The 15,615-nt window shown below is 36.8% G+C and overlaps 2 protein-coding genes across 2 annotated transcripts in view; both read right to left on the reverse strand.

The window, feature by feature from the left end:
- Positions 1-15,615, reverse strand: part of LOC116911635 (contactin-associated protein like 5-1) — a 910,869-nt gene that overhangs the window by 43,684 nt on the left and 851,570 nt on the right. The window lies entirely within an intron of this gene.
- On the reverse strand, positions 3,742-4,397 carry LOC116911633 (myosin light polypeptide 6-like). The gene has a single exon (XM_032915593.1). The coding sequence runs from the start codon at positions 4,343-4,345 to the stop codon at positions 3,890-3,892; it is 456 nt and encodes a 151-aa protein (XP_032771484.1). The 5' UTR covers positions 4,346-4,397; the 3' UTR covers positions 3,742-3,889.

A 15,615-nucleotide genomic window follows, 5' to 3' on the forward strand; every position in this document is an offset into this window, starting at 1 on the left:
GACACATCCAAAAGTATGTTCAATACAGAGGTCCAATGCTAACAACCAAATTACTGAACTGATATTAGGACCCCCCTTCTCAAGTGGGGGAATTAGAGGAAGTATTGAAAGAGTTGAAGGAACTTGCAACCCCATAAAAACAACAATACCAGCTAACCAGAGCTTCCAGGGACTAAATCACTAACAAAAGACTACACGTGGACTGACCCAGGGCTCCAACTCCATATGTAGCAGTGAAGTGCCTTGTTGGGGCACCAGTGGAAGTGGAAGCCCTCGGTCTTGCCAAGGTTGGACCCTCAGTGCTGGGGAATATGGGGCACAATAAGGGGGATGTATAGGGAGAATATCCATATGAGGGGGGAAGAAATGGGGGTTTATGGACAGGAAACCAAGAGAATAACGTTTAAAATGTAAATAAAGTAATATATCTAATAAAAATTTTAAAAAGTATACATACATAAATAAATTGAAAATAAAAATTAATAAAGATTATGAACGATGGCAGGGAATAAGAAAAAAATATCATTACCTGTGACAGATAGTAGAAACTTAAGCCTTGATCTTGTTTAAGAACAAGGCAAGAGATAGGGAAGGAGATAGTGAATGAGAAAGATAATTTAATTGTTTAGATTGCTTCAATTTCTTTAAATGTTTTAATTATCAGAATGCATAAGATTATAAGTTTTGTAGCTATGGCATTAAACATCTTTTGTGAGGAAGATCAAAATAGAACAGTCCTGAAACAAAAGGAGGCTGCTAATTTCAATAATCTATATGTTTGATGATATGGGGTTACTGGACCAAGGACATGCTATTTTGGGAGAGAGGCTGTATATTTTTGCTAATCGAAAAAAATAAATTCTTTGGACCAATTCCAGTGTGATTTGGCTCAGATATGACAGGGGAAGATACCCTAAAGGTCTTGGCTACAGAAAAGAAAAATTCGAGAAAGTCACAGGACAATTAACTTGATTCACTGATTCCTTTACGTAGGAGCAATTCTGTAACTAGCTTAGTCATGTCTCCAGTCAAAACCTCAGCTAAAATAAATCTTGTTGTTTATAGAATCCTTAAGATTCATTGTGCCATCCTTGACATGAAATAAATGAAGATTTATTAGATTTGGTTACTGATAAAATCAACTCATTAAAAGAAAATTGCCATAATTAATTTCATTATAATTCGATTTTTTTACTAAGAGACATGTATACTCCTGACCATACCCCTTTAAAGGTTCAAACATCATATTGTTGATCATTATCTCCAAATTGAGCTACTTCAGTTGTGGCAAAGTAACCACTGGACAAGAATTTCCCCATTTACAGACAAAAACTACTGTCCAGGAAAGGATACACAATGCCAGAGAGTTGTCAGCTTAGATATATCAAGAAAGGTTAAACTAGTCCTTCCTGATTCCTGCTTCATTTAAGGTCTATCAGATGGTTCTGGCCAGAAGGCTAAAGATACATACTCCAAAATTTTGAGAAACAGGGGACTGTCCAGGTAAACAAATTTGTCTCTACAAATTGGTTGTTTTGCAAGGTATGTTTTTATGCTTCCCACATATCCATATAATATTTATTAATTCTTGTGTCTCTGATGAGGCTGAAGTCTTTTTCAGTTGCTTAGCCTTAAGGAAGATGATATATATTAAAAGAATGGTTTTCAGATTGTAATGCAAGTTAAAATCAAAACATAATTCAGACATAGAATTGTAAACTCCTTAAATGAAAATGGATGTTAGAGTAATGTGTCTATATTGACAAAATTGATGGATTGGATGTTGTTAATGTATATCATATATTATAGTTTAGATGATTGTTATAAATAAATTCAATGTACATCTGAGAGAAAAGTCTTTTTGAATGGATGTAAAGGGGAATATGTTCTGGATTTTATTTAATAATTGTGTTATATTAATTGGGTTCCCAAATCTGCAGGAGAATCCCACATGTAACATACTAATGATTCTAGACATCAGTAGGTTCTGGTTGGTAATTCGAGTTGTCAGAGGACAAAGGTTGGACAGAGAGACAAAGGCAAGACTTAAGACTTGAGAGCAAGGGGACCTGGAGAAGAAGCAGAATCACCATGTCAGGAAAGCAGAAAGATCATGACTCAGAAGTATAAGATCACGAGACTGACAACATGTAAGAGTTGAGAATTGTGGCCCTAAAGGGTTGAAAGCCAGGGTCTGCAGTGGCCATGATAAAATATAGATTTTAGAAACTAATAATTCAGGGTTTTCAGAAGTTACAGGGAGGTTTGTAAGTACCCAGGCATCAAGCTGATTAAGATATACTTAAATATACAGGTGTGTGTGTGCATGTGTGTGCATGTGCATGTGCATGTGTCTTTCATTTACAAATCTAGAACATTGAGGCAGATATGAGGAACTTGTGTTACTGTCACCAGAGAGATTATAGTGGATTCATGAACTAAAATTACATGAAATATTGTAATTCTAGTCAGGAAGTCTGTGATTTAGAAATTATTTTATGTCTTATTATTTTATACCTTGAGAGAGCTGTCATTTAGCTAAGTGTCCTTTAAGCTTCACAAATAATCATTTATGTACTTGAATTCCTAAATGCATAGTTTCCCCAAGTAATATACTGGAGAGTGTCACTATGGCTGGTTCATGCAATACTGCAGACCTATCCAGCTCTTATGTATATCAGACAAGCACAGGACCAATGAGCTATATCCCTGCCCAAGAATAAACACATATTGAAATTAACTCTAAAAAGTCTATGCATTTCTACTGAAATATCATCTCATAATAACACAGTGTGGTGGCTAGTTTTTATATCAATATGACATAAGTTAAAGTTACCTAAGAGGAGAAATTCTCAAATGAGAAATTTCTTTCATTAGGTCAGGCTATTGGAATACTTCTAGGATACTTTTTAATTAGTCATTGATATGGGAGGTACTAACACATTATTACATGAACCATTCCTGGAATGGGGGTTCTATAAGAAATAAGGCCAAAAATGCCATGATGAACAAGGCTATAACAACATCCTCCATGAACCTTGCATCAGTTCCTGTCTGCATATTTTTAACTTGACTTCCTGTCTTGACAATATTCCATGATGAATGGTTATATGGAAATGTGAGTTAAATGAGACACACCTTAAGTTGCATTTAATCCAAGTATTTCATCATGGCAATAGAAACCTTGGCAAAGATATAAACGAAAATAATTTCTGTGGTATTTCTGTGACAGACCTAACCATGATATTTGGGGGATTGTGGAAGGGCTTTGAAATTTTTCACAGGTAAAACCATTGAGTGGTCAAACCTTAATGAGTTTTTCTATGGAAACTTAGAAGACAGAGTGTTGTGAAAATTGCAAAAAAGAGAAACGTGGGTTATAAAATTCCAAAGGGAAATTTGAGAAGCACTTACAAAGTCTATCAGGGCCATTGCATGTTTTAAATTAAAAATCTGTGGGTAGTAAAATAGGTGTGAAATACTGGATGTGATTAGCAAGATACAGAAACTGTTAAACTGAAAACATTCTTTTGCAGGGACAACTGATGCTGGTCATCTAGAGCTCAGAAATTAGTGATCATTAAAAAAAGACCAGTATCTTTGAAGTGAGGTGCACAGGGATGTATTTCTTTGAGGTTAGCAGACAGAAGCTATGTTCCAGAAGCAGTCAAGTTTGTACCTTGTGCTGGGAGACAAATTTGATAGTGCATCATTCCTCTAGACAGTAGTATTTTTTTTTTCTTTTTGCACAGAGAGCAAGTTTTATTTGGTGAAGGCAAACATCATCCAAAAGAAACCAGACAGGCAAGGTGCTGTGATTAGGGAGCCTCTGGGGCCACACAGAAATCTCACACTGGGCAAGGAGTAGGCTCGAGACACGTAAATGTCCTCAGCCATTCAGCACCATCCAGACAAGCTCTTCAAGGTTGGTGCAACCATTGCTGTCCACATTCCCCGCCACTAGCATCTCTACTTCTTCCTCTGTCATCTTCTCACCCAGTGTGACTAGGACATGATGGATTTCAGCACCCATGACAGTGCCATTCCCTTCTTTGTCAAACACACGAAGGTCTTCAACATAATCCTGGTAAGTTCCTTGGTCCTTGTTCTTGGCCATAGTCTGCAGCATGGGCAGGAAGTGCTCAAAGTCCAGCACCTTCACATTCATCTCATGACTCTTGGGGTTCCCCAGGACTTTGAGCACCTCGGCGTTGGTAGGGTTCTGGCCCAGGGCCCGTATCACATCCCCACAATGTCTGTACAGGATCTTGCCATCGCCTGTTCGGTCAAACAGCTGGAAAGCCTCCTTGAATTCTGCGGTCTGGTCCTCGGTGAAGTCACACATCTTGGCTGCTGAGCTATGTGGGACCTTTTCCGGCAGTAATGGCTCCGACCGACAGTAGTAGTTTTGAAGGCATTAAAGTGTCATGGGGTTCATCTGAGCTTGCCATTGGGAGGCAGGGCTAGTGTCCTTATATGGGGCCTAGTAGAAGCTATTGGTTAAAGTGCAATCCCATTGCAGAAGACCTGTGTTTGGAAAATACCTGAAACAAAAAATATCTCCCAAGACAGCAACAGCCATGGAATGCAGCACTCCTGAGCCTAAGGACTAGTTGTGTGGGATGAAGAGAGTGGAGCCAGAGGAATGATTTATGTCCTATGCAGGAATTTTTAATATCATAAATGGATCTGAGATATTAGAAGCTGAGCTACATAGTGTTGTGTTTGACATTGCCTTGAGCACTAGTTTTTCATCCTTGGCATAAAAAATATTTAATCTACTTTTGTTTTATCAGGAAAGCACAGTTAAGAGAATGGAAATTTAAAGACAGTTTAGAATTTTACAAAGATTTTGAATATTTTAAGGAAACACTGAACAGTTGAGTGTTTGACTTTATAACAATGTGGGATATTTTAAGTTTATAACATTTTATATTGTGATGTTCTTAGTTTGTTATATAACTTAAGGATGAACAAAAAAGAAAAGGTTATAAATTATCAGTAATGTATTTATATCAAGTTGACATGGAATTAATTATGGTGACTAATACTTTTTTCAAATTGATTTAAGAAAGCATTATATGAGAATATAGAACTCCCATTGAGAAAATGCCTTCATAATGATATAGGCAAGCATGTAGAGCATTTTTGTAATTCGTGATTGATGTGGAATGATCCAGGCCATTATTGTTTGTGCCCGTCCTTTACTGGTAGTTTTGGGTTCTCTAAAAAGGTAGGCTAATCAATCTTTGAGGAACAAGGCAGTAAACAGCACACCTCCATGGCCACTGCTGTTTCCAAATTACTGAACAATTTTAGTTCCTACATTGGTTTCCCTCATATACTGTTACACCTCCCCTTCCACAATCCACCCCCATATTGCCTTTGGTCATGGTGTTTTGTTCACAGCAATAAAAAAGTAACTTGAATACTTGGAAAGCTAGACATTTGCTCCAATGATATTACACATAATTACCTAAAAGCAATGAAGCCTACATAGGGTTGGAAATGTGGCTCAGGGTTAAAAACTCTTGTGTACCAAGGTGAATTACTCTTTCTAGCATGTCCACAGCTCCCTGAAACCTCCATCTCACTTTCTTGTTTCAAACATATTTTATTCAGTGAGTTCCTTTTGTATTGCTATAAAGAGAGAAATGACCAAGGAAACCTAGAAAATAAATCATTTAATTTAGGAATTTGCTTCCAGCTCCAGAGGTTCAACCAATGATCATGGTGTTGAGAAAATGGTAGCAGGCAGGTAGGAATGGTGTTGGAACAATAGGTAAAACCTTAAATGTTGAGAAAGTAACTACAAATCCAAGAGGAAGAAATCTAGCTAGGAATGCGGTTGACTTTTGAAGCTCCAACGTCCACCCCAATTGGCATATCGCCTGGAACTGATCCACATACTCAAAATATGCCCATTTATTGTTGACCAAATATTCAAATATATGAGTGTATGGAGTTCAATCTCATTAAGACCACTACAATAGTTAATATGAAGTGAACCTTTTTCCTCCATATTCATCCTGGAGATGACCAAGACATGGTGTTCAGTGTCTTCCCATAACATAAGACATGTTGTAATTTGGAGTTGGCAATTGAAAAAGACAGATTGAAGCAGAAACTTCAGGTTTCTTGAAAAGGTCAATCATGATTAAAGATCATTTTCTGGGGGACACAGGTGAAGGGATGTTATGCTAAAGCAGGTATATCAAAATATGCATGATATTAGGAAGGAATATATATATAACTGAACAGAAAAATGATGACACTGGATGGTATTGGCGTGCCTTGCCATGTTTTACAGGTAACTGTTTTCCATGACATCATAGAATGAAATCCACCAAAACACTTGCGTTTGGGTTCTGGTGACTTCTTGCCACTTTCACAGACTCAGGCAGATTAGGAGAGTGAAGTGGAAGTTTCTGCTTCTGTCAGCTGATACAAACTCACACAGAGTTTTGATAAGACAGATTCATGTGGCGCTTTCTGAGACAGACTCACATGGCGTATTACTGAGGGAACACCCACAGGAGGACAAGTGAAATTTGAAGGGAATATAAATAGAACTCAATGGAAAGTGATGGAAGTTGCATATCTACCTTTGCAATGCTTTATTGCTTTTAGATCTTCATGTTCACTGATCTTCACTTCCTTGAGAGAGGTTAAACAGAGAACTCTTGGCATCCCTAATTGTTTTGGTTGTTTCTGCTGACTTGTTCCAATTCTGTGGAGGCCTAGCTGTTTCTGCTGGGTCGTGCCAGTGTGGCTGATTCATGTTTTCTATCCTGACAATACTGAACTGGACTTCTGGTAACCTGAAAATAGGAGCCTGAAATCACCTTCAAGGAACTATTTCTAAACAGTATAAAGCAGAGATTTAAGGCTACTTCTTGTTCAGCATGCCATTGGTGATTTATGAATGATATTTACAAGTGAATCAAGCTGCTGCTGCTGGTTCATATGAGCTGAACTACAGACAATGTTGATTGTATTTGCTCCAAGGAAATATTTCTAAACAGATCCACTTCCCTAATATCCGAATACCTTTCATTTACACTTCCTCTGTTGGGTGTGGGCTAGGTAGGGGACTAAAGCATTTTTAGAACCCTTATAAAAAGTAGTTTATGAAAAATCTAACCATACAACTGATACTGGGATATCCACCACAGAACTTTTTTTCTGGAGGTTTTGTTTTGGTTTGGTTTGGTTTGGTTTGGTTTTTGTATCATTGCTTGTTTGTTTGTTTGTTTGTTTGTTTTACAAAGGAGAGGGAGATTTTTCCTTCAAAGGGAGTCAGTGAACTGGTAGTGTATAAGTTTGGGGTACTGCTTTCATTTTTTATTTATGAACATTTTGTCTAATATTAAATCCACATAAAAAGGGATGTGGAATCATTTGCAGACAAAAACAAGCAGACAGGTCCAGAAAGACAAAACATGATGGCACTTATGTTTCTAAAGTCAACAGAATTCAATGAGTTGGCTTCATACTCATATTCTCCCTTATCATTATCCTGACCTGGATGTGATGCATTCTTAATACATGAAGAGCTAGAAAATAGCACCTACTTAACAATGTACCAGAGAGACATACTTAGTAAGAACATAACCATGCCACTTTGGAAGTTCCATTTACACTGCCTTTTCTAGATCCCTTATAAAGTCCATTCCCTTTAATGTTCATAAATTGTTTCAACCTCGGGGAGTAAGCTTTGTAGATGAGTCAGTGGATGAAACACTTACTGTACAAGCATAATCTTTATAACTCACAGAAACCTACACATGGGTGAAAACATGAAGATAGAATAGAATCCCAGTGTTCTTTCTTTCAGACAGGAAACAAAAATAGGAGGATCTATGGAAGCTTTTCAGCCAGGTAACCTGCTGTAGTCAGTGATGAACAGGAGACTCTTCTACTAAGGAAATAGAAGCCAGGAAACAATATGTCAAATTTTCCTCTGAGCTCCTCACAAATCTATGACTAGCAAAAGTGCTGAGAATTCATCCAAGTAACAAACACACGCATGCATCTAGATACACAGAACACAGCGATGCCAACCATCATCTACCGTTTCTCAGTTTTCTGTTGACTGCACCAGACCTGAATCATAAGAAAATTCAAACTGAAACTATAGTGAAAGTGAAATTATAGTCTTTTAAAATGTATATTTCAATGAATATACTTTTTATTAATAGTATAATTTTCCCATTTGTCATTCTCTATAACATGCATGGAGTATTCAAGATTCTCACTTACCTATCCTTACAGTGCTACCAAGGTAGATGCTGTAGACTTGAAATTCAAATGGAAGAACTAGAATTGAGCAACCCTGCTCTTTAAGCTCTTTAATAGGCACCCTTAGAATTTGTATCAGCTTACCAGATCAAAAGCATCTGAAGGTTTTGTTTTGTGATTTCTGACTGATTTGTGATTTTCAGGTTTCATACAGGATGAGCTGGAACTTTTCTTATTTCAATATGGTTTTATAGGGTCAGTTAGTTATTGGATGCCAACTAAGTAAATCCTTAGCTCATTTAGCTTTAGAAATAATTCTTCTTATATGTTTAAGCATTGAGCTATCAAATTACAAAATGATAGTTAATCAATACTAGCTGTAAAAATAAATAATGTTCAATGTGCTAGGAATGCCATCTTACTCCTAACTTAGAATTTTGTAAGTACGGTTACTTTCCATCTAACATTAACATGTTTCATATTATAAACAATGCATTTTTCTTAGACCATGAAGTTATTTGTGTGGAACACAATAATAACAATCCTTTAATTCTGACTTCCGTAAAAAATAGATTAAGATTTGGTCTGGGAATAGGCTAAGTAATCTACCACTTGCCTATCAAATAGAGGTTGTAAATTCAATCTCCACTCAGAAATGTTTCCATCAACTGTAATGTTGTTATAGTTTTTATGAATTTGTGTTTTGTTTGTCTTTGGAACCTTCAGCCTTTATTAATTCTGAGATCTATAGGTTTTCCTGAGAGGAACACAAAAAACAAAATATTTGAAATACTCAGATGAGCTGATTCTGTTAAATGCCCAATGGTGTTTCATGAGGAATCCCCAGAAAGAGATGGCTTTGTTCAAATGATTGACATGCATAAATATGTTTCTTTCCCATTTTGTAAAGTGTTACTTTAACTTTCTGTTTTCTATGTGTTTGTATGTACATGTTTATGTACATGATTGTATGAATACACAAATATGTGCATTAGTATATATATATATATATATATATATATATATATATATATGTATGTATGTATGTGTGTGTGTGTGTGTACCAGAAAATAATCCTATCCTTCAGTACCCAGGCATTGCACATATTTTTCTATTTTATTTAATTTTGTTTCTTTTCTTTCAGAATTTTATTACTGTCCTGGGGCTCCCAAATAAACCAGACAGGCTGACCGGACAGCTGTAGTTTCCCACTCTGGTGCACCTGAAGATGTATTGAAATATGTGCAACTATGTCTGGCTTATTCAATGCAGGTTCTGATGTTTACATTCAAGGTAATCACTTTGTTTGCTGAGTCACCTACCCAATTCTAAATATGACTTACTTTTTTTTCTTTTACTTTTTTTAAATTGGAAAGTTTTTACTTATATTTCAAAAGTTCTTCCCTTTCCTGGTTTCCTGACCATAAGTCCCCTATCCCATCCCCCTCCTCTTCTTCTATAAGGGTGTTCACACTCCCCAACCACCCCCATTCTGACCTACTCCTCCAGACATTCCCCTGCAGTGGGGGTACAGACTTGGCAGGACCAAGGTCTTCTCCTCCCATTGGTACCCAACAAGCCCATCCTCTGCTACATATGCAGCTTCTGTCCATGTCTTTGGGTAGTGGTCCCTGGGAGTTCTGGTTGGTTCGTTTGTTATTCAGTCCTTTTTTTAATTCCTTCAATGGGGACCCTGTTCTCTCTTAAATAATTTAAAGCTAGCATTCACCTCTGTATTTGTCATGCTTTGTCTGAGGGTCTCAGTAGACAGCAATATCAAGTTCCTATCATATACTTCTTGGCTTCATACATATTATATAGTTTTGGTTTCTGTATATATACGGGCTGGATCCCCTGGTTGGGCAGTCTCTGAATGGCCATCCCTTCAGTCTCTGCTCCAAACATTGTCTCCATATCTACTCCTATAAATATTTCTGTTCACCCTTCTAAGAAGGACAGAAGCATCCACAATTTGTTCATCCAACTTCTTGAGCTTCAAGTGGCCTGTGGACTGAATATTGGGTAATTCAAGTTTTTGGACTAATATCCACTTATCAGTGAGTGCATACCATGTGTGTATTTCTATGATTGAGTTACTAGTCAGGATAAATTTTCTGGTTCCATCCATGTGCCTATGAATTTCATGAACTCATTGTTTTGTTTTCTTTTGTTTTGTTTTGTTTTTCATCTTTATTAACTTGGGAATTTCTTATTTACATTTCGATTGTTATTACCTTTCCCGATTTCTGGGCCAACATTCCCCAAATCCCTCTGACTCCCCTTCTCTATGTGTGTTCCCCTCCCCATCCTCCGCCCATTACCACCCTCCCCCCAACAATCACGTTAACTGGGGGTTCAGTCTTAGCAGGACCAAGGGTTTCCCCTTCCACTGGTGCTCTTACTAGGCTATTAATTGCTACCTATGAGGTTTGAGCACAGGGTCAGTCCATGTATAGACTTTGGGTAGTGTCTTCGTCCCTGGAAGCTCTGGTTGGTTGGCATTGTTCTTCATATGGGGTCTCAAGCCCCTTCAAGCTCTTTCAGTCCTTTCTCTGATTCCTTCAACGGGTGTCCCGTTCTCAGTTCAGTGGTTTAATGATGGCATTCGCCTATGTATTTGCTGTATTCTAGCTGTGTCTCTCAGGAGAGATCTACATCTGGTTCCTGTCGGCCTGCACTTCTTTGATTCATCCATCTTTCCTAGTTTTGTGGCTGTATATGTATGGGCCACATGTGGAGCAGGCTCTGAATGGGTGTTCCTTCTGCTTCTGTTCTAAACTTTGCCTCCCTATTCCCTGCCAAGGATATTTTTGTTCCCCTTTTAAAGAAGGAGTGAAGCATTCACATTTTGATCATCCATCTTGAGTTTCATGTGTTCTGTGCATCTAGGGTAATTTGAGCATTATATCCACTTATCAATGAGTGCATACAATGCGTGTTTTTTTGTGATTGGGTTAGTTCACTCAGGATGATATTTTCCAGTTCCATCCATTTGGCTATGAATTTCATAAAGTCATTGTTTTTTATAGCTGAGTAGTAGTCCATTGTGTAAATGTACCACATTTCTGAATTAATTCCTCTGTTGAAGGACATCTGGTTTCTTTATAGGTTCTGACTATTGTAAAGAAGGCTGCTATGAACATAGAGGAGCATGCATCTTTGCTGTATGTTGGAACATTTTTTGGGTATATGCCCAGGAGAGGTATAGCTGGGTCCTCAGGTACTGCAATATCCACTTTTCTGAGGAAACACCAGACTGATATCCCGAGTGGTTGTACAAGTCTGCAATCTCACCAAAAATGGAGGAGTGTTCCTTTTTCTCCAGATCCTTACCACCATCTGCTGTTAACTGGGATTTTTTCTTAGCCATTCTGACTGGAGTGAGGTGGAATCTCAGGGTTTTTTTTGAATTGCATTTCTCTGATGACTAAGGATGTTGTACATTTCTTTAGGTGCTTTTTGCCATTCGATAATCCTCAGCTAAGAATGTTTTGTTTAGCTTTGTGCCCCGTTTTTTAATAAGGTTATTTGGTTCTCTGGAGTCTAACTTCTTGAGTTCTTTGTACATTTTGGATATTAGTCCACTATCACATGTAGGATTGGAAAAGACCTTTTCCTATCTCTGTAAAGAATTGAGTAGGAATTTTGATGGGGTTGCATTGAATCTGTAGATTGCTTTTGGCAAAATGGCCAACATTACTATTTTAATCCTGCTAATCCCTGAGCATGGAAGATCTTTCCATCTTCTGAGATCTCCTTGATTTCTTTCTTCAGAGACTTGAAATTCTTGTCACACAGATCTTTCACTGGCTTGGTTAAAGTCTCATCAAGATATTTTATATTATTTGGAACTATTGTGAAAGATGTCATTTCCATAATTTCTTTCTCAGCCTGTTTATCCTTTGAATAAAGGAAGGCTAGTGATCTGTTTGAGTTAATTTTATACCCTGACACTTTGATGAAATTGTTTATCAGGTTAATTAGTTCTCTGCTGGGACTTTTGGGGTCACTTAAGTGCACTATCATATTGTCTGGAAATAGTGGTATTTTTATTTCTTCCCTTCAAATTTGTATCTTTTCGACCTCCTTTTGCTGTTTGATTACTCTAGCTAGGATTTTAAGAACTATATTGAATAAGTAGGGAGAGAGTGGGCAGCCTTGTCTAGTCCCTGATTTTAATGGAATAGCTTCAAGTTTCTCTCCATTTAGTTTAATGTTAGCTACTGGTTTGCTGTATATTGATTTTACTATGTTTAGATATGAGCCCTGAAATCCTGATCATACCAGGACATTTATCATGAAGGGGTGTTGAATTTTGTCAAATGCTTTCTCAGTATCTAATGAAATGATCATGTGGTTCTAACCTTTGAGTTTGTTTATATGGTGTAATACAATGATGGATTTTCATATATAAAAACATCCGTGCATCCCTGGGATGAAGGCTACATTTTCATGATGGATGATCATTTTGATATGTTCTTGGATTTGGTTTGTAAGAATTTTATTGAGTATTTTTGTGTCAATATTCATAACAGAAATTGATCCAAAGTTCTCTTTCTTTGTTGGGTCTTTGTGTGGTGTCAGTATAAGAGTAATTGTGGCTTCGTAGAAGGAATTTGGTAGTGCTCTGTCTGTTTCTATTTTGTGGAATAATTTGGATAGTATTGGTATGAATTCTTCTATGAAAGTCTGATAGAATTCTGCACTAAACCCATCTGGACCTGGGCGCTTTTTGTTGGGAGACTTTTAATAACTGCTTCTATTTCTTTAGGAGTTATGGGTTTGTTTAGAAACTTTGTTTCTGATTTAACTTTGGTACCTCTTATCTGTCTAGAAAATTGTCCATTTCCTCCAGATTTTCCAGTATTGTTGAATATAGGCTTTTGTATCAGGATCTGATGATTTTCTTTATAATTTCCCCAGATTCTGTTATGTCCCCCTATTCATTTCTGATTTTTGTTAATTTGGATAAACACTGTGATGGCTGGTTAGTCTACTAAGGGTTTATCTATCTTGTGATTTTCTCAAGGAACAAGCTCCTGGTTTTTTGTTTTGTTTTGTTTTTTTGTTTTTGTTTTTTTTGTTTTTTTGTTTTTTTGTTTTTTTTTGATAAATTTTATAGTCCTCTTTGGTTCTACTTGGGTGATTTTAGCCATGAGTTTGATAATTTCCTGCCTTAAACTCCTCTTCGGTTTATTTTGTTTTTTTCTTTTTGTTCTAGAGCTTTTAGTAGTGCTGTCAAGATGCTGACATATGTTCTCTTCTTTTTCTTTTCGTGGGCACTCAGAGCTATGAATTTTCCTCTTAGTATCACTTTCATTGTATCCTGGAAGTTTGGGAATGTCCTGTCTTTATTTTCATTAAATTCTAAGATGTCTTTAATTTCTTTCGCTATTTCTTCCTTAAGCAAGTTGTCATTGAGTAGAGCATTGTTCAACTTCCATGTATATGTGGGCTTTCTGATATTATTGTTGTTATTGAAGAACAGTCTTAATGTGTGGTGATATGGTAGGATGCATGGGATTACTTCTATCTTCCTGTATCTGATGAGGCCTGTTTTGTAACTAATTATATGGCCAATTTTGGAAAAGGTTCCATGAGGTCCTGAAAAGAAGGTATATCCTTTTGATTTAGGATGTATTGTTCTGTAAATATGTGTTAAATCCATTTGGTTCATAACTTCTGTTAGTTTCTCTATGTCTCTGTTCAATTTCTCTTTCCAAATCTTTCCATTGATGAGAGTGGGGTGTTGAAATCTTCTACTGTTATCGTGTGAGGTTCCATGTGTGCTTTGATCTTTAGTAAGATTTCTTTTATGAATGTAGGTGCCCTTGTATTTGGAGCATAGATATTTATAATTGAGAGTTCATCTTGGTGGATTTTTCCTTCAAAGGATATGAAGTGTCCTTCCTTATCTTTATTAATAACTTTTGGTTGAAGTCATTTATATTTGAAATTAAAACGGCAACTTCAGTTTGTTTCTTCGGCCATTGCTTAGATTGTTTTCCAGCCATTTACTGTGAGGTAGTTTCTGTCTTTGCTGCTAAGGTGTGTTTCCTGCATGCAGCAAAATGCTGACTCCTCTTAACTTATCCAGCCTATTAGTCTATGTTTTTTTATTGGGGGAATTGAGTCCAATGATATTAAGAGACATTAAGGAATAGTGATTGTCGTTTCCTGTTATTTTCATTGTTAGAGGTAGAATTATGTTTTCTTCCTTGCTTTTTTTGTCTGTCTTTTGGTTTCATTGCAAATAAATTATATTTTTGCTTTCTATGCGGTGTAGTTTCTCTCCTTGTGTTGGAGTTTTCCATCTAATATCCTTTGTAGGACAGAATTTGTAGAAAGATACTGTGTAAATTTGGTTTTGTCATGGAATACCTTGGTTTCTCCATCTATGTTAATTGAGAGTTTCCTGGATACAGTAACTTGGGCTCACATTTGTATTCTCTTCGGGTCTGTAGGACATCCGTCTAGGATCTTCTGGCTTTCATAGTCTCTGGTGAGAAGTCTGGTGTAATTCTTATAGGTCTGCATTTATATGTCACTTGACCTTTTTTTTCTTACTGCTTTAAATATTCTTTCATTGTTTTGTGCATTTGGTGTTTTAAATAGGATGTGACAGGAGGAATTTCTCTTCAGGTCCAATCTATATGGAGTTCTGTAGGCTTCTTGTATGTTTATGAGCATCTCTTTCTTTAGGTATAGGAAGCTTTCTTCTATAACATATTGTTGAATATATTTACTGGCCCTTTAAGTTGGGAGTCTTCATTTTCTTCTGTACTTATTATTTTAGGTTTGATCTTCTCATTGTGTCCTGTATTTCCTATATGTTTTGTGGTAGGAGCTTTTTGCCTTTCACATTATCTTTGAACAGTTGTGTTGATGTATTCTATGGTGTCTTCTGCCCCTGATATTCTCTCTTCTATCCCTTGTATTCTGTTGGTGATGCTTGTCTCTTCATTAGGTTTTCTATATCCAGGGTTGTCTCCCATTGTGATTTCTTTATTGTTTCTATTTTCATTTTCAATTTGTATACCTGTTTTTTCATGTTTTCCTGTAATTCTTTCAGGGATTTTTGTGTTCCCTTTCTAAGGGCTTCTACTTGTTTTTTTGTGTTTTCCTGCATTTCTTTAAGGTAATTCTTTATGTCTTTCTTAAAGTCATCCATCAATATCAAAAAATGTGATTTTAAATCTAAATCTTGCTTTTCTGGTGTGTTTGGATATGCAATATTTTCTTTGGTGGGAGAACTGGGCTCTCATGATGCCAAGTAGTCTTGGTTTCTTTTGCTTGGGTGTCTGAGCTCGCCTCTAGCCATTGGGTTGTCTCTGGTGTTTCCTTGTCTTCTGTTTCTGAGAGTGACTTGACCCT

The sequence above is a fragment of the Rattus rattus genome, chromosome 10 (assembly GCF_011064425.1).
Source record: "Rattus rattus isolate New Zealand chromosome 10, Rrattus_CSIRO_v1, whole genome shotgun sequence".
NCBI classification, from domain to species: Eukaryota; Metazoa; Chordata; class Mammalia; order Rodentia; family Muridae; genus Rattus; species Rattus rattus.

What these genes read in the sequence shown, in the direction of transcription:
- LOC116911633 (XM_032915593.1), bottom strand. Translation starts at nt 4,345, where the DNA reads ATGTGTGACTTCACCGAGGACCAGACCGCAGAATTCAAGGAGGCTTTC.